The sequence below is a fragment of the Leucoraja erinacea genome, chromosome 23 (assembly GCF_028641065.1).
Source record: "Leucoraja erinacea ecotype New England chromosome 23, Leri_hhj_1, whole genome shotgun sequence".
In the NCBI taxonomy this organism is placed as follows: Eukaryota; Metazoa; Chordata; class Chondrichthyes; order Rajiformes; family Rajidae; genus Leucoraja; species Leucoraja erinaceus.
Window position 1 is genome coordinate 17,851,395 of NC_073399.1, and position 19,649 is coordinate 17,871,043.

Below are 19,649 nucleotides of genomic sequence, written 5' to 3' on the forward strand. Positions count from 1 at the left end.
TGCCACAGAAGGTAGTTGAGGCCTGTTCATTGGCTATATTTAAGAGGGAGTTAGATGTGGCCCTTGTGGCTAAAGGGATCAGGGGGTATGGAGAGAAGGCAGGGATGGGATACTGAGTTCGATGATCAGCCATGATCATATCTAATGGCGGTGCAGGCTCGAAGGGCCGAATGGCCTAATACTGCACCTATTTTCTATGTTTCTATGTAACATATCCAAGAACATTTGCATACTCTTCCCTTATCTCACTCTCTTCATGTCATTCTTTTAGAACTTTATACTTCTCCAGTGTCTCAAAATGATTGTGATGAATTTGAGGCTGCATAGAGGTTATGCGAGATGGGGTTACTGAGGTAGGGAAGGGAGTTGTCCACAAACAGAAACATTGGAAATTGTGCTTCGATAGATCATTGGGAACTGCTCGAGCTTATAGAAACATAGAAACATAGAAAAGAGGTGCAGGACTAGTCCATTCGGCCCTCCGAGCCTGCACCGCCATTAGATATGATCATGGCTGATCATCCAACTCAGTATCCCATCCCTGCCTTCTCTCCATACCCCCTGATCCCTTTAGCCACAAGGGCCACATCTAACTCCCTCTTAAATATAGCCAATGAACTGGCCTCAACTACCTTCTGTGGCAGAGAATTCCACAGATTCACCACTTTCTGTGTAAAAAATGATTTTCTCATCTCGGTCCTAAAAGACTTCCCTCTTATCCTTAAACTGTGAAATGGGTCTTAGGATGGAAACAAGTGCAGGTAATGAAGAAACGAATGACTGCAGACTCTCGCGGCAGAATGATGGTGGTGAGATGCTTGTACAACCTCCAGCAACCACCTTCAACTAGCATCGCAACCGGCTTCGACTAAAAAATTACCGATTTTTAAAACGGCAACCTATTTTTAGTCGCGGCAGGTTTTGAATTTTTTGAAATAATCGCCGGAACATGGAAGAAGCGGAAGCCATTTTCCACCATTAGGTAGACTGACAAAAACCTCCGGGAACCGCACGGAAACTTTGGGTGGGGCGCAAAGTCTCCAGAGGTTTCCGTTCAGGTTTCCTAAGTGGGACGGGGCATTAACAGCACAGCGGCAGCAGGCAGTTGATAGGACTATTGGGTTATTTTGTAACTTTGTCAGAGCCAACAAAGTGTTTCACTGTACCTAGGTACCCTAGATGCACGTGACAATAAAGTATCATTCATTCATGTTTGGGTGGGACCAAAGATTATAGAGGAGCTCCTCTATAATCTTTGGGTGGGACCATCAGTAGGCGTCACAAGTCCTCCCGTCCACCAGGGCGGCGTTGTAGGTGCTGGAGCTGGGGGGCAGCCCATCCCATCCCATGCTTGTTGTTAGTCGGGGACTTCCTGGAGACGGGAGTTGGGGGGGAGGGCGGCAGCGGAGTCATTAGGCGGTAACCCGGCGGTGGGCAGAAGTCTCCCGGTACTGGAGGGAGCAGGACCATTGTGGGCGTGGGGGCCGCAGATGCCGGCGTTGAATCGGAGCGGCGCGATTGAGTGAGAGCTGTCGGTGTTGCCGAGGCGGCAGGGGCAGGTGAAGGTTGGCCCAGGTTGCGGCGGCGGCGGCAACAGGCGCTGTCACTGGGGAGCTGAGCTGAGCTGAGCCAGACCGGGCCGGGCAGAGCTGATCGACTGTTTGTAAACACAGAGCCGACATGCCGTGGCCAAGTCCACGCTGAGCTACCGCCACGTCACGGAAAGTCCTGCCAGCCGCCCCTCCACATCCCTTCCTGTTCCACATTTGCGTTTATTTTGCATACTTTTTATTTTCTAATTTGCTTATTGAAAAGAAACTTTCATATTTTTCCTTTGGCGAGCTTCAAAGTCTTTATTTTATCTTTTTTCAGTAGCTACTCATGATTGAATTATTTGGTATTTGCCACGTTATTTCCAACATGTTTTGACTAGTAAACCACTTTTACTGATTGTGTAAAAGGCCAAAGCTGCAGGATTTGATGTCACTGCCGATGCTGTTCTAACTGAGGGTTTTGGGTGGAGTACCATCATTTATTTCCCTTCATGCCAAGTAGTTTTTTCTTTACGTCTCAGTAAGTTTTTTGAGAGCTATACAAGTTGTAATTATTGCAACTTATAGTTTGGGCACTAGAATATTTTGTATCCCAATTTGTCTTAATATTTCAATATGGACATGATAGGCTGTTCTTTCCCCTTTGACACTTACTGACGCTCAACACGAATAATTTTGTCAGTTAAGGGAGGAATAATCCACAGTGGGTTAGTTTTTTTTTCAAATTTTGAGATTTTGTGTTAACTTCCCTTCACAAAACGAATTCAACATGACAGCGTCGAACTGGGGCCTCATCATGAACGTTGTGAACAGTATTGTGGGAGTCAGTGTACTCACCATGCCATTCTGCTTTAAACAGGTGAGTGGTGACGTGTTCTGTTCCAGCAGAGACATTATTCCTTTAGTATGATGAATATTAATAAAATGTGACAAACCATTCATAATTTAATTGTATATGAAAGCAAATATGTTTCAGTCAGATGGCTGAGGTTTCATGATGGATTTGCAGATAGACACACTGCAATACTTAAGCATTGTGCTGGAAGGAACTCCAGATGCTGGTTTACACCGAAGACAGACACAAAATGCTGGAGTAATGCAGTGGGTCAGGCAGCATATCTGGAAAAAAGGAATAGGTGGCGTTTCGGGTCGAGACCATTCTTTAGACTCGACTTTGGTCTCGACCCGAAACGTCATCTAATTCTTTTCTCTGGAGATGCTACCTGGCCTGCTGAGTTACTCCAACATTGTTTGTCTATCTTCGGTGTAAACCAGCGATTGGGGTTCCTTTGTACACAAGTTTTGTCGATGATTTGCCCATATACGTTGAGGATCAGAAGTGGTCAATATGCCTTCATACACCCACAAAAAACTTGTTTCCACCTATCACATGGCAGCCTCATCTCAACATTTCCCTGTGCCCCATTGTTGAATAATGAAGCACCCTGAAATATTGTTTAAATTGTTCAGTACATATAATTAATCGCAGTTTTTATTTGTTGTATTGTTACTGTAAATGTGAAAATTTGAAATTGTTGAAGTTACATAATTTAAATCCTGTGTTATTGTTAACAGGAATGTTAGTTTCTAAAAACAATATGGTTGTTATCAGTGGCTGCATCAACTTAAAGTTGCCAGTCAGGTATCATGCCAACATTATTTTATCAATGATTGCACTTTTCTTTAATCCATTCTTGTAAAAGTGAATGAATTACTTTTTTTTATTTTTAAACCAGAGTTAAGTTTAGTAATTGACCCAGGCATGATTGACACAGGCCTTTGGGCCCACCAAGTCCATGCTGATCATCAATCACCTCTTCACACTAGCTCTGTTTTCCCACCTGCATTGATCAACTCCCTACATACTTGGAACAATTTACAGAGACCAATTAACCTACAAACCTGAGGGGTAACTTTTCACTCAGAGGGAAGGAGTTACATGGAACGAGTTGCCGGTGGAGATGGTTGAGGCCGATACTTTAATTCCATTTAAAAGACACTTGGGCAGGTAAAATAATTGTGTGCAAACTCCACACAGGATAGCTAGCATCCAAGGTCAGGATTGAACCCAGATCTCTGGCGCCATGAGGCAGTCGCTCTCCCAGCTGTGGCACTGCATGATGCAGAAGGGGCATTATTTAAAACAGGTGATTGTATTAAGTTGCAATGTTTAAAGAATGCAGATATATATTTTTTGAAGTAATGATTTCTACTTAATGCAAAGAAAATGAATTGCATGGAATAAGTGGAATTATGGAGCCTAATTCAGATAAGTGTGAAAATCTGCTTTTTTTTTAAATGTCAAACTAGGGCAGGACCTTCTCATTGAATAGGTAGGGCCCTGGGGAGCGTTGTAGAGTAGAGAAATTGAGAAAAACTAGTACACAAATTCCTGGAATTGTTGTCGTGGGAAGATAGGATAGTGAAGAAGGGTTTTGGCTTGCTTGCCATCAGTCAGGGAATTGGGTGTAGAAGTTTGATATGTTACAGTTGACAAGATTGTGGTGGTGAGGCCACACGCGGTATTGTGATCAGTTTTGGTCACCCTACTACTATATGAAAGATGCCATTAAGCTGGAAAATTGCAGATAATTCACCTACCCTGGGATGAATCTGTACATTCACCTTATCTATTCCCCTTATGATTTTATACACTTCAGAGGTCATCTTTCAGTCTCTTGTGCTCTAAAGAATAAAGTCCGAGCTTAGCAAACTTTTGCCCGATAACTTGGGCTCTCGAGTCTTGGCAACAGTTTAAGGATAAGGGGGAAATCTATTAGGACCGAGATGAGGAAAACATTTTTCACACAGAGTGGTGAATCTGTGGATTTCTCTGCCACAGAAGGTAGTTGAGGCCAGTTCATTGGCTATATTTAAGAGGGAATTAGATGTGGCCCTTGCGGCTAAAGGGATCAGGGGGTATGGAGAGAAGGCAGGTACAGGATACTAGATGGATGATCAGCCATGATCATATTGAATGGCGGTGCAGGCTCGAAGGGCCGAATGGCCCACTACTGCACTTATTTTCTATGTTTATATGTAAAGGTTTGCAGGGATGTGGGCCAGGCATGAGCAAATGGGACATCTTAGTCAGCATGGATGAGTTGAGACGAAGAGCCTGTTTCTGTGCTCTATCACTCTATGATTATGACTCCAAGTGGTCAGGAACTGCAAGAGGGAATGTGAGAAATCGTAGAATTTGCTTACAACCCACTGTGGTCCAGTGGCTTTGGAGCAGCATTAAATAACAACAAAATAATTCAGTTAAACATCTGTAAGATTTGAATCCAATCTGTGTTTTTGAAGCCAGTTGCATTCTTAATTTGTGTGTACAGAAAGCTTAAAGGGCCTGTCCCACTGCAGGGACCTAATTTGCGAGTTTAGAAGAGTTTGCGCTCGACTCACTCGCAGCATGGTCGACACGTGGTCCTAGGAGGTCTATGTAACTCTCCTTCATGCTCGAGAGAAGTTCCCGCATATTCGAGGCCTCAGTTTGGTCGAGGAGTATTTTTTAGCTTGCTTAAAACTGTCCGCAAGTAAAAATTGGTCGGCATGGAAAAAAATCGATATTTTTTACTTGGTAGGTTTAGTCGAAGTAGGTCGGCATGTTATTCAAAGGCAGTCAAAGGTAGTCAGAGATAGTGTTAGTATAGTCGAAGGTGGTCGGCTTCACTCTCCACTATTCTGTGTCCAATTTTCCCGAAGCTAGTCGAAGGATGTCTTCAACATAGTCGAAGGAGGTCTTCAACATAGTCGAGGGAGGTCTTCAACATAGTCGAAGGAGGTCTTCAACATAGTCGAAGGAGGTCTTCAACATAGTCGAAGGAGGTCTTCAACATAGTCGAAGGAGGTCTTCAACATAGTCGAAGGAGGTCTTCAACATAGTCGAAGGAGGTCTTCAACATAGTCGAAGGAGGTCTTCAACATAGTCGAAGGAGGTCTTCTACATATTCGTAGGAGGTTCTCTATATAGGCGAAGGAGGTCGTAGGAGGTGTTCTACTTCAGCGATACAACAAGACCATGACACTTTTTTTAACTCTTCTAAACTCCCAAATTAGGTCCCCGCAGTGGGACAGGCCCTTAAAGCAGCAAGTAAGGATTAGTACCTATTATCAGTAGTGTGGGAAGGGGAACACAAGGAGAAATGGGCTCTTCAGGTTAGGAGAGAAGGGAGACTGAAGGTCACAATACAGTATAGTTAAAGACTTGGATAAAGTACATTCAGGGCAGTGCTTCGAGTTAATTATCACAAATTGAATTATCACTAGTTGGTTCAAACTAGTCAGTATTTTTCACAGTTTGTTCACACGAAAAGAGCTTGGATGAGAAAATTAAGATTAAACTTGGTACATTTGTGATAATGTGAGTGCCGTATAGGCCTTGAGAAGTATTGAACATGGAAGAGTTAATGTCCGCTGAAAAATCTTATTTTAGGCTTTTGAGCAATTTAATTGTTGGGTTATTTCACTTTGTAGCATTCTGTATGTTAAGCCAGACCTCGGGTTCAAAGTCCGCAGCAAACATTTGATATTTTGCTGAAAGTGTGTCTTTCTAATTGAATATATTCCCGTAATGGCCGCCTCGCCAACAGTCTGTCGTCCCTTCTCTGTTTTTGTTATTTTGAGTATGTCTTGAATGTATGTTTTATGTTGGGGGGTGGGGGGGGGGGAAAGGATCAGGGGAAACTTTTTTCAGCCACTTACCTTGAAGGAGATGCGATTTTTCTCCGTGTCGCATCCTCCCCCCTGCAGCCTAAAAACTTGGTGCGGCCTTTCCTGGAGACTGGCCTAGAGCTTCGAGCCGCGACTTACCATTGTGGAGTGGGCGATCTTTTGCCCAGGATCGCCAGCGAAGGTGCTCTGACTGCTGGGGCCTGTGGACTTTAACACCGTGAAGCCGCTAAGAAGAGGCTGACTCAGGAATGCCATGCAGTGTTCCAATCTGTCCCGACGCCGGAGTTTCGATCATCCCGACGTGAGGGCTTCAGACATCGGACCGTCGGCAGCTGGCGACTGCGGAGGGTTCAAAGGCCCCGACCACAGGTGGACAAAAGAGGAAGATGACTGAACTTTATTACTTTCCATCACTGTGAGGAATGTGGATTCCACTGTGCTGGATATTTATGTTGAATTTTATTTTATGTGGCTGTGTATATTATTGCTTTTCACTTAGTATGGCTGTATGGTAACTCAAATTTCACTGCACCTTAATTGGTTAAGTGACTATAAATGCAAACTTGAACTTCTGTACTTGATTTAAATGTTGTAGAAATCATGGTACCCTGTACTAATTTGATGAGGAAGTTCTGTGTTTTGGCTGATATTCTCTCTTTTGCAAGCACCATATTATTTGGTTATTTTATGCATTGCTTTGCACAAGCAACGACCTTATGGTCTCCTGGCGCAGCAACTGCACATAAACGCAACTTATTATATGAGAACTTTTTGGGAGGTTTCTGTGATGCGCAATAAACAGTATGTAAAAATACATTCCTTTTTCTTGCATGTTAATGATGAGATTAGTTTATACCCTTCCAAACATCCCCTGATGTCTATAATTATATTGAAATTTGTCCACTTAAAATGTAAGAAACTGTAGATGCTGGATTCTTGAAAAAGATTCTTCAGTCTGAAGAAAGATCCCGACATGAAATGTTGTATATCCATTTTATTTATTTATTTATTTTTTTTTTTTTTTTTTTTATATTTTATTTTATTAGAAGTAAGCACAGTCATATGGCACCAAAGTGCCTAATATATATTTTCATAATACATTTTATGTACAACTTCTTTTTTTTTTGTTACATTGAAAAAAGATGAGAATAAGAAAAAGAAGTTAGATAGTAAAGGATAGAAAAATGTGAAATATATAGTGTGTGAAGAAAGAAAACGAGTAAATGAAGAAAGTTGAGAGAGAAAATAGTGAAAAGAAAAGGAGATCATTATTTATAGTCTTGACCAACCCTCGTCCAGTCCTGAAACAGTTATTTTTTACAATTGTGTTGCACCATATGATTCCAAAAAAACGACGAATGGAGACCAACTCGTTATGAATTGGTCTGATTTATCCATTAGGAGGAATCGCATTTCCTCAAGATGAGCGGTGTCCAACATACTTGCAATCCACATTTTAAGCGTTGGTATTGATGTACCCTTCCAAAATTTAAGTATTAATTTTTTTGCTATTATTAAACCATAATTAAGGAATAGATTTTGAGACGCGTTCAATTTATTCCCATCTTCCATTACACCAAATATAATCATTTCAGTATTAGGTTCCATTCTTGTCTTGAATAATTTTGTAAGTATTTCAAAAATATCATTCCAAAATCTATAAAGTTTTATGCAGGAAACTAAGGAGTGTGTTATAGTTGCCTTTTGGGCTAAACATTTATCACAAGTGGCGGATATATTTGGATAAAATTTGTTCAATCTTGTTTTTGAATAATATAATCTATGTACAATTTTAAATTGTATTAGATTATGTCTTACATTAATTGAACATTTGTGAATATATATCAGGTATTTTTCCCATTTAACCTTCGTAATTTTTATCATTAATTCCCGTTCCCACTCTTCTCTAAGTACCTCTGTCGATGGTAGGTCTATATTTAGAATACTATTATATAAATAGGATATTAATTTTTGTGAGTCAGCTTCAATATTCATTGCTTCTTCCAATAAGTCAGGAGTTACCTTTTGATATCCTTGTATATATTTTTTCACAAAGTCGCAAATCTGAAGATATTTAAAATATTGGTTGTTTTTCAATTTAAATTTTAATTGTAGTTGTTGGAATGATAGTAGGTTTCCTATTTCATACATATCCCTGATCCTTCTAATTCCGAGACTTTCCCATTGGTTATATGTCTTATCAATAAGAGATGGTTTAAATAAAGGGTTATTCGCAATTGGCATTAACAGTGATAGATTTCTTAATTTTAAAGATAATTTTATTTGTTTCCAAATTCTTATTGTACCATATATAATTGGGTTCTTCTTATATATTGTGTTATTCAGTTTTTTGGGGGAATCCATTTTCTACTACAGTTGCTGCCTGACCTGCTGAGTTTATCTAGCAGTTTGCTTTGGAATAGTTTTTCAAGAAAATAATGGCATTGTTTGACCTATTTGGACCTTTGGAGCGATTCCCTGGTATCATAATGTTGCTGGTATGGCTGAACTGTCCATGCCACAGGTATTTACTTGTGTTGGGTTTTATTCCAAATTTCATTGATGATATATTCTCAAACCCTCAAATTTATCAAATTTAAACTTGCTATACACAGAATTTTCCTCCTTATTTTATAAAGTTTTAAAAGTAAAAGTGTTCTGGGAATATAATCAAGGTGTATCAGTAACGTAAACTCCTTTCATGGTTTATAGACTTGGATAATGTTTCATTTCACTATCTCAGCCATCTTTTTTTATTGTTAATGCAGTTGCCATTACGGTTGTATATTGCCTCGCTGGTATTTCACAGACTTTGTCTTGCCATCTGGCTTCAGCTCGCATGACAAAAAGAGTATTTTACTGAAAACTAATCTGTGTTCCTTTGTATCCATAGAAAGGGTAATTCTACTGAAAAGTGGTACCAACGAGTTTCTGTTTTGTTAAACATAAGATCCTCGGTATTCAAGAGAATTGCATTTTCATTGTCTCTAATCCATTCCAGCATGGTTTCTATTTGCCTTTTAAGCCCATGAGCAACACAAGCCTTCCCCAATGTAGACAGTTTTAGTGACTCTTTCAGAAGATTCTAAATAAGAGAAAGATTTTGGCATTTGTGGCCACCTTTTCCATTGTGCCCTGTTGACGAATGTTATATATGAGCAAGAAATAGCATGATGTGTCATTGTGGATCTTATTTTAAACTTCAGCAGGCGGGAGGATTGAAGGGTGTGCGGGGTGTGGTTTGAGCAATTATTTTGAGGTCAGCCAATTCTGTATGCCAGGATTGACCCAAAAACAGACTAAATTATCCACAGAACGTTTGGAATTCCCGATTGCTGCTTGGATTGTCTCTCTGCTTTGTTAGGCAAATCTGGTCTTCACGCTCCATCGTCACTTCATCCTTTGAGTTAAACCTGCATAAATCTAGAGCCCAGCCTGATGGTTGGTCTAGTTCTGCAATTGCATCAACAGTTGTGCATTTATTAAAAATAAAATTCTTAGACTTGTTTACTTCACAATTTCCCTCCCATGTAGACGAAAGGGTCAGGTGAGGGTCTTGTCATTTGACTTGCAGCCTGGTTGCACCAGACCTGCAATGTTAGAATAGGAATGCAGATGGTAATTTATGAAGTCTGCATGAATATGTACTTTGATGTTGACCTTGAGAGATTGTGGCGGCTGCTACCATAAAGTGCAGAACTTGCAGTATTCAAAAATAGACAGTATTGGAGTAACTCGGGGGTCAGGCAGCATCTCTGGAGAACACGGATAGGTGATGTTTTGGGTCGGGACCTTTCTCCAGATTGATTGTGGTCAGGGAGGGGGGGGGGAGGGGAGAGAGGTGGGGGCAGGATAAAGCATGGTCAGTGATAGGTGGGAAGGTAGCCACAGAATACTGGAGTAACTCAGTGGGATAGGCAGCATCTTTGGAGAGAAGGAATGCGTGGCGTTAAGGAATGGGTTAACCAATTGGTGCATGTGACAATAAATGTCTCTTGTCTTGTCTCTTGTCTGTCCCGCTGAGTTACTCCAGCATTTAGTGTCTACCTTTGATTTAAACCAGCATCTCCAGTTCTCTCCTACAGTGATAGGTGGATACAGGTGAAGGGGGGGGTGATAGGCAGATGATTGGACAAAGGCCAGAGATGAAAGGCGAGATAAGGTTAGGAGAGGCGTGAATTGTGAAACCAGAGGAAGGAATGTGGGTGGAAGGCGACGGGGGGGGGGGGGGGGGAGAGAAATGCAAAGCCAGGAGGGGTGGTATTAGAGTAGCGCCCCCTTGTACTTTAAATCTCCACCTTGCATACGTTTTTGTCATGCCCCATTCTGCCAGTAAACACCTAAAAATAAGGATGTTCATCAAGGAGTAGAGATGTCATATAATTTATCTGCCAAGCAGGACATTTTCTAATTTTCTGTTTTAATTTTGGATTTCCATAGTCCACAGTCTTTTTAATAGTCAGAACTATTTAAGAACTACTGACTTTTGGGATGTGTACCTTGAAATTGTGCTCTTTGACAGGAGAGCCATTTATGATCTTCAATGTGTTCTGTTTTCCTTGTTCATTCTGATGAAAGTGCATTGAAAGCATTTTAATTATTCTAACATCTAACATTTTTTTCCTTTTCTTCATGAATGCAGTTTCTTTTAATTTTTTCATTAAACATTGAAAAATAGGTGCCAGAGTGGGCCATTCAGCCCTTCGAGCCAGTACTGCCGCCCAATATCATCATGGCTGATCATCAAAATTCAGTACCCCGTCCCTGCTTTCCCCCCATATCCCTTGATTCCTTTAGCCCCAAGAGCTAAATCTTGAAAACATCCAGTGAACTGGCCTCCACTGCCTTCTGTGGCAGATAATTCCACAGATTCACAACTCTCTGGGTGAAGAAGTTTTTCCTCATCTCAGTCCCAATTCTTAAACTGTGAAGAAAGTTCTCCCAACATCAGGAACATTTTTTCTGTTTTTCTTTCTTACCATTGCATCTGACTCGCCCTTGGCTAAATGGCAGAAAAACCAGCATATTGGACTTCAAAACATCACTTTTATAATAGTAACTAAGAAATTACTCAAAAAAAGAAAATGGATTTGTACAACTGGTTTTGCTTGATTTCATTTTTTCAAGGATTACTATGAAATTCATGTTTAAATGTCTGATGGCTGTAACATTCTACTATGGCACACGGTATTGGGGGTTCAGTATTGATGTGGATAGAGAACTGGCTGGCAGACAGGAAGTAAAGAGTAGGAGTAGACGGGACCTTTTCACAATGGCAGGCAGTGACTAGTGGGGTACCGCAAGGCTCAGTTCTGGGACCCCAGCTATTTACGATATATATTAATGACTAGACCAAGTGCAGACCCGTTGGGTCTGTTCCCCCAACGTGCGGTTGTGGGGGGGGGGGGGGGGGGGGGGGCTGCCGGCCCCATCACCCCAAAACTACCCCCCCCCCCCCCCCCCCCTGCACTCACGCTAATGGAGAGGGGGAGGGGGGGGGGAGAGGAGAGAGAGACGTGAGGAGCAGGGAGGGGGTAGGGGTGTGTGTGGAGGGGTGGGGGAGGGGGAGGAAAGAGGAGGAGGAGAGGGGGGAGGAGAGTGATGGGGGGAGAGGAGAGTGAGGAGGGGGGGGGGGAGGGAGAGAGTGTGCCTTTTTACTTAAACCCAAACAACCATTTGCAGGCAGTGCTTTTTTAGCTCTAACCATATTTTCATTTTCAAAGCAAATTAAGGGTACTCGCAGTGCTGTAGACATTTGTCAGTGCCATTCAAAGCTCTGATTGAGGCACACCACTTGCAGGGACTGATTGAGGCACACCATTTGCAGCGACTGATTGAGGCACACCATTTCCTGGTTTTATAGTCCCTCCCCCTCCCTCCAGCAGGGGCAGCAGAGAGAATGGGGAATGTTGTAAAACCATTAATATCTCTGTCAATTTTCATCGACGGGAAAAATCCTCGGCACACATATGGCGGAGGGGGGCTCTGAGCGAGGTGGCCAAAAATGACGGCCGTAGGTGGCGGTGTACTCTCGGAAACCGCAGCACAGAAAGCCAAAACCGGTCAAGAACAGAGTTTTAGTAATATATAAGAAGATTTGGACGAGGGAATTGAATGCAACATCTCCAAATTTACGGTTGACACGAAGCTGGGGGGCAGTGTTAGCTGTGAGGAGGCTGCAAGGTGACTTGGATAGGCTGGGTGAGTGGGCAAATGCATGGCAGATGTAGTATAATGTGGATAAATGTGAGGTTATCCACTTTGGTGGCAAAAACAGGAAAGTAGATTATTATCTGAATGGTGGCCGATTAGGAAAAGGGGAGATGCAACGAGACCTGGGTGTCATGGTACACCAGTCATTGAAAGTAGGCATGCAGGTGCAGCAGGCAGTGAAGAAGGCGAATGGTATGTTAGCATTCATAGCAAAAGGATTTAAGTGTAGGAACAGGGAGGTTCTACTGCAGTTGTACAGGGTCTTGGTGAGACCACACCTGGAGTATTGCGTACAGTTTTGGTCTCTTAATCTGAGGAAAGACATTCTTGCCATAGAGGGAGTACAGAGAAGGTTCACCAGACTGATTCCTGGGATGGCAGGACTTTCATATGAAGAAAGACTGGATAGACTCGGTTTGTACTCGCTAGAATTTAGAAGATTGAGGGGGGATCTTATAGAAACTTACAAAATTCTTAAGCGGTTGGACAGTCTACATGCAGGAAGATTGTTCCCGATGTTGGGGAAGTCCAGAACAAGGGGTCACAGTTTAAGGATAAGGGGGAAATCTTTTAGGACCGAGATGAGGAAAGCTTTTTTCACTCAGAGAGTGGTGAATCTCTGGAATTCTCTGCCGCTGAGGTAGTTAAGGCCAGTTAATTGGCTATATTTAAGAGGGAGTTAGATGTGGCCAGTTAATCAGGGGGTATGGAGAGAAGGCATATTTAAGAGGGAGTTAGGCTTGAAGGGCCGAATGGCCCTTTCTATGTGGCTAAAGGGATCAAATAATTTCAGGGGCAGACACCACAGCACTATGAACTAAATTATTGAGATAAAATATTTTGTCAATTATTTTGTGGTTCATAAGCATGCTGATGGCTTGTTCTTACTAAAATTGATTTATTTTTTAACCCTACAGTGTGGTATTGCATTGGGTGTCGTGCTGCTCCTCTTCTGCTCCTGGATGACTCACCAGTCCTGTATGTTCCTGGTGAAGGTAGCAAATACTAGTAAGCGAAGAACTTATGCAGGTCTTGGTAAGTCATGTTTGAACAGTACTGAAGTTTCATTTTTAAATCTGCAATCTGGATCTTGGTGCCATTACAGCACGTGGAAAGCAACATGACGTAATGTGTCTTTGGTGTTCATGTAAGTGAAATGAACGCTAATTGAGTACTTCTTAGAAAGCAGGTAGACAAATAATGCCAGAGAAACTCAGCGGGTGAGGCAGCATCAATGGAGAGAAGGAATAGGTGACGTTTCGGGTCTCTAGCATTTTTTGTCAACCTTCGATTGTTCCAGTATCTGCAGTTCTTTCTTAAACACTTCTTAAAGCATTAAAAGATATCGGATTACTCAAGACATCTAATCCTAAGGGCCCTGTTCCACTTAGCGATTTTTTTCAGCGACTACCGGCATCACTGACTGATGTATCAGGTCATCGAAAAATTTGTGGTATGATGCGTGATGACGTGGCGTGATGACGTTTGACACGCAGTGTATTTTCAAGTATCGCAACATTTTTTTGTCGCTGCTGGATTTTGAAATGTTTAAAATCCTTTGGTGACACTGAAATGAAGCCGGCAGTCGCCGAAAAAATCGCCAAATGGGACAGGCCCTTTACAGATTAGAAATCGTGGAAGAAATCCGAGAGCGGATTGGGTTTTTAGGGTGGTGTTGGGAGTAAAAGCGGCTCCAATCGTTTCCTTTTTCTTATGTAACCTGCAGAAAGTTAAGAGAGCAGACAACCAACCAACTGAGGCTGTATAGTGTTTTTAACAATGCATTGTTGAATTAAAATGTTAGAATTTCTTTGCACTTGAATTAACTGATGTTCTTTTTCATTGGGCATTGAGTAGCTTGAGGGTCAAGCTGTTTCCTATTATGTCATCAATTTCTTTTACCTTCAAAATTATATCCTCTTGCCCTTGCTACAACTGTGGTTTACTTTCTCTGCAGCTCTTTGTGACTTACCATCCTATATGCTATTTATCACATGGAACATTTTAATTGGCTGGAAATCAAGAAGCACTCACGTGAACTTTACAGTTAAAGTCACGGGGCTAAACCACATTGTACTGTGAAAATAAAAACATGTTTTCCACAATCACCTGTATCTCTGGCCAAGAGATTTTTGAGGTTGATTGTGAGAGAGATCATGTGCAAGGCCAATAAGTGGTTTGTATTTACCTCATGTGGTGCACATGATCACATGTACCTCAGGTGGAAACATCCTTCCCATTGTTCTGGAGGCCTTGTCTTCAAATACCTTGAGACTGAGAAATCCATGCTCTTAAGCTTCAGGTCAGACTCTTCCTTTGGACTACCAGGATAACCTGTCCCACATTCTTTAATTATCCCTACGGATCCAAGACGCATAGAAATAATTAAGATTGCATTTAAATAAAATATATTTATTGAAATTGCACTTCTATAAAGTTTAGGAACCGAAAGGGTAACATATTTCAAGTTTATTTGAATGAACAGGTCTAGTCTAGATTCTACAAATAGAGTTGGTGTAAAATGGAGGAATCAAATCTTTCTCCTCAAAATGTTCGGGTCCAAACCTGGACTTGATGATGAATACAGGAGAGCTGAGGGGCACCTGGCTGCCAACATATTTTGTACTCTATTCTGTAATGTGTAGGCACAGGCGTCTGGCGCTGACTGATATGTGCCCTACTGTTTGCTTTTCCATGGAGTTATCAGTGCAATCAAACCTAATTTATTAAAGCATTCCAAAGAGGAAAGACAGCTGAGATAAAGTGATTATGGTTGTTGGAAAGTATGTAATATTAATTGACATGGGATGGTTGATAATTGTTTTGAAGGGTGTGATCCAGCCTCTGTTTGTACTGAGTGATAATGAGCACTGGTACAAGGAAAAGGCAGTGTGTATTTGGGAAATTGTCAGGGGAAAAGTGGGTGGTTAATGATTGGGGAAGGGGTTGGGTGTGGCACCAGGTCATGCCATTGAGCTGTATTTTAATTAAGGACAAGTGGTTTAAAAATGGGAATAAAAATTGGGCTGGGATTTATGGTAATGAGAGAACATTTCTTTAAAGAACAGAAGTTGGGAATAGCTTGTCCTTGGGCAGTTCATGCAAAAGATAACGTAATGTGAGGAAAATAACTAAAACCTGAATAAATGGAAAAGGATAAAGTTCAGGTTAAGCATTAAATCACATTGCATAGGGAATTACTGAGGTAAAATAATACAAATAATACTTAATGAAGAAACTATAATTGGGCTAAGAGAGACTGGAGTTTTTAAAGGAGGCCGTAGGGGTAGGAATTTAACACAATTGTGACCTGATTGATGATTTGTATGGGTTTTGATCAAACCAACAGTTTTGTATGACCATATAAACTAATATTCTGTGTGCTTTTAACTTTTTAACCTGTAATCCTGTCTAAAGATCAGTGTACATATTTAATTGAAGAAAACAACGGGGACATATCACTAATAAATATTTACCCATAAACTTAATGTTTTCTATTTCCTTCTTAACTAGGCATTTATATCCTGTTGCTGTACATGATTGAGAATTTTATCACTTGGGTAATAGTGGTGATGATATCTTTTGTTGGCTGAACTGCTTCCTGTTGGCTTGTTTGCTGAACCTGTGTCTTTAGTATTTAAAAAAAAATCATATAACAGTAGGTGGTATCACTTACTGAGCTTTTGAGAATGTTAAAGCCTTTAGATTGTTCAACAGACAATTTCCCTCCTTTTCTGCTTTTTTTTTAAGCAGTAACCTATGAATTCACTAAATCGGTGTTTTACATTTGCGACAGTAAAATTTATAACCTGATATCTATTCATAAATCAGCGGTACAGTATTTGGCTCACTGGGACCCATTCCTTGCATTCACTTTCAATTCACTGGGTTCACTAGAAAATGTAATAATGTGAATTTAAAATGTACTGGTATTAACAGGAGTAATATCTAATTGCATAAGAAATCTGCGCATCCAGCACCATTTAAAGTGCTGAAGGTGACTGATAACCATAGTTTTACTTTTGTTCTCCCCGATGCAAAGCAGAATGGAGTTAATTAAAGCATGTTTGAATACTGCTGAAGTATTAGGTGTCCTGAAAATATCATATGGCAACTTCCACTATTGCCAACGTACTGAAAATGGTTGAGACTGCAAATTTATTAGAATGCATTGATTTGGGTCTAACATCTAATTCTATTTAAAGAGGCTTTTGTTGTTTTGGGATTTATTAAGTGGCTTCTTTAGAGAAAAGGGTATTCCAAAGAGGAATATTATAAGGTTATGGATATTTGTCAATATATTTCCTCCTCTTGAAATTTTTTTTTTTTTTTTTCAAATGTATGATTTGAGATCAATAATGGTTAACTTGTCAGCTGTTTTACATTTACTTACCTTACAAAATTGACTTGGTATTTCACCTAAATTTTGCAATTGTAGAAGTTTGATTCTGACACTTCAATAGTGAACATGACAAAACTATACCAGGGAATTGTGTGTTTTTAAATTACATTTCCTTCAGTATAGTTGGGGTGAAAGATTGTGTCCTGAAATGTAATTTATTTTTAAAATTTAATGGAAGTGCCTAAATTTAATGGTACATGCTTTCTAACAAATGCTTTTTAACTTTTTAGCTTTCCACGCCTATGGAAAAGCAGGCAAAATGCTGGTGGAAACAAGGTAAACTTTGTGTTAACTTTTATTTTGTTAAGCTTACTAGGTAACTGTGCTGCAATTTCACGGCCGGAAGTGAATTGCATAATGTATTAAATAGCTGACAGTCATACCACACCTCACTCTAAAATAGTTTATTTTTAAATAAGGTTTATTATTCCAGATTAAAATAATATTACAAATATGACGTGTCTTTGAGGGACTCGAATACATGATTACAGAAAAAAAAACTAGTTCTGAAGTGTCTCAATTATGTCATGTCGAGTATCTCAATTCGTTTTATGTTGGAGGAAAGGGACCAGCTGAAATGCTTTTGGTTTGGATAATCCCCCTAATATGAAAAGACTAATTGGTTATTCTTGGTAAAAATGTCATCTGTACAACCCAATAGCATTGTGAATTAGCTCATTGGCCTTTAACCTCTGGAACCTGGGATAAAATCAGATTAGGATTGACTGCAATGGTCCATTGAGTGTAAATGAATTAGGCATAATGTTGTCTTTCTAGTTATGGATTTTGCAGTTTAAGCTTAGCGTAAAATTTGCCACACTTGAAAATTTTACTAGTTTGGACCTGGTGTTCTATTGAGATTGGGGCAAAGTGTTGGGGAACTTTGAAGAAAATCTACCACATTTCACCGGTCGGTAACTTGTTTGGCAATGTTTCCTTTTGATACTATATTCCTGATGTGGGAAAGCCTCCTATCCCACATATAAAGGCTTTTGGGGAAAGATGAATTGTTTAGGAAAAATAGTGTTGGACCTTTTTTTCCTGGATTTTAAACATTACTAGAACAAGGGGGGACCTTTGGGTCCCGTCCCCTGAATGCGGGTTGCGGCGGGGGGGGGCAGGGGCTGCGGCATCACACACGCACACACACACAAACCTTCCTCTACACACGAGTGGGAGGTGGGGGAAGAGAGGGTAGAGAGGGGGTAGCGAGGAAAGGGAAGGGGGGGGAGAGCAGGAGGAGAGGAGGGGGGGGAGGGGAGAGGAGGAGAGAGAGGGCTGGGCGAGCGAGGGTGCTGCGAAAAGTGGAGATAGAGCCCGGGGAGAGAGAGAGAGGGAGAGAGAGCTGTAGTACAGGGCCCATCTCTAGTACAATGCTCTCGGCAACTCTCAGGTTCTCTCAGGAAAGCCGAGGCTCGAGTGTATTGCCTGTTGCTCTTTGCGACGTCATCACTCGGATGCTCCTCGGCATCTCTCGGGTTCTCAATGCAGAGACCTGAGGTGGGAGGGCAGCTGGGGCTGTGGGCGGGACGGGGTGGGGGGGGGGGGGGGGAAGTACGTAACTCGCAGCTCGTGAAAAACAGTGGCCAGCAGGCTGCGCCTTGAAAAATCTGCGCAGCTCGCCGCGAGGAGCAGAGGCATTGTGACGTAATCAGCCCGTTAGCTTCAGCTTCAGTTAGCTTTAGTTTCAGATTGGTGAAGAATTTGAAGAAATAACTGACGAAATAATGAACCAAATTTTCAGATGAGGCGATTTTCGACATCATGAGGTAAATCTCTACCGGGATATGTAAAAAAATTCACCATTAGCGCGTCGGGTTTTCAAGAAGATGTGAATCGCACAGAAGCATACAAATAAACGATCAGTGTTTTATAAGTAAAAAGATTCCACCATTTCATTGACGGTCAGAAATGATCAAAATAGGCATGGCACAATCCAGCATTTTAAAAGGTAAATCTCTGCGGATTCTTTTCAATTTCTTCCAAAAGATAAATAGACTGCATTATTTCCTCCAGAGAAGTAGACATATTATTTGTCTTCTTGCGTATTTAATGTATTCTTCATAAAATGACATTTAACTTTTAATTGTGCATTGTATAACTGACTGTTTTGTGCTACTGTTTTGGACAAACCAGAAAAATTCTGATCATTGAGCCATCTAAGTCTGAAAATGTATGATTTTGATAAGCTGCTGCAGGTGTAATGCAATTTGACAACGACTATATTCACTGTTCTGGCTGAGATACTTAATTTTAAGGTTAGCTTAAGATTTTAAATAAAATAGTAGCATTATGTTCCAGTCTTAAATGTTCTGAAGTAGACAGTATATGGACAAGATTGAGTCCTGTGGAATTAATACACAGAATTCAGTACGAGTGTGGAACAAGTTGCATTCTCAGAGATAGTGGGTTGTGATTGTTAATGGTTCATCATATTGAATAGGGATATTAAAAAGTGGAACCATCTGTGTTTGAATAATGACCTGGGTATTGCAATGTTTGGCTCTTGTACGCTCATTGGTCAATACCGCAAGGTTATTTCAAAAATAAAATATGGTGTTTAGATGTATAGTCTGGACTTTTGGGGGGGGGGGGGAATTCAAGCTGGCTTGTCTTCACTATTGATAACAATTTCAGAACGTCTTGTAAATATGAAAGTCCTGAACATGTTGACCTGGTTCTTCTGGAGGTTTACCAGTGTGGTTTGACATTGAACTCTATAAGACATCCAGAAGTAGAGTAAGAACTTGTTGAATTCCCCAGCAATCACACTGAGTTTGAAATTTGATCTGGTGCAGGAACACAGT

The 19,649-nt window shown here is 41.0% G+C and overlaps 1 protein-coding gene across 2 annotated transcripts in view; it reads left to right on the forward strand.

Moving 5' to 3' along the window:
* The first annotated feature begins 1,366 nt into the window (after nucleotides 1-1,366).
* slc38a10 (solute carrier family 38 member 10) overlaps nucleotides 1,367-19,649 on the forward strand; it is a 107,783-nt gene continuing 89,500 nt past the window's right edge. The window contains exons 1-3 of one of the 2 annotated variants that reach the window (XM_055653980.1): nucleotides 1,367-2,412; nucleotides 13,358-13,475; nucleotides 17,073-17,118. In XM_055653980.1, coding sequence (XP_055509955.1) covers nucleotides 2,323-2,412; nucleotides 13,358-13,475; nucleotides 17,073-17,118 — 254 coding nt within the window. In that variant the 5' untranslated portion in view covers nucleotides 1,367-2,322. The remainder of the gene's footprint in view (nucleotides 2,413-13,357; nucleotides 13,476-17,072; nucleotides 17,119-19,649) is intronic. The other variant, XM_055653981.1, reaches the window with a different exon arrangement.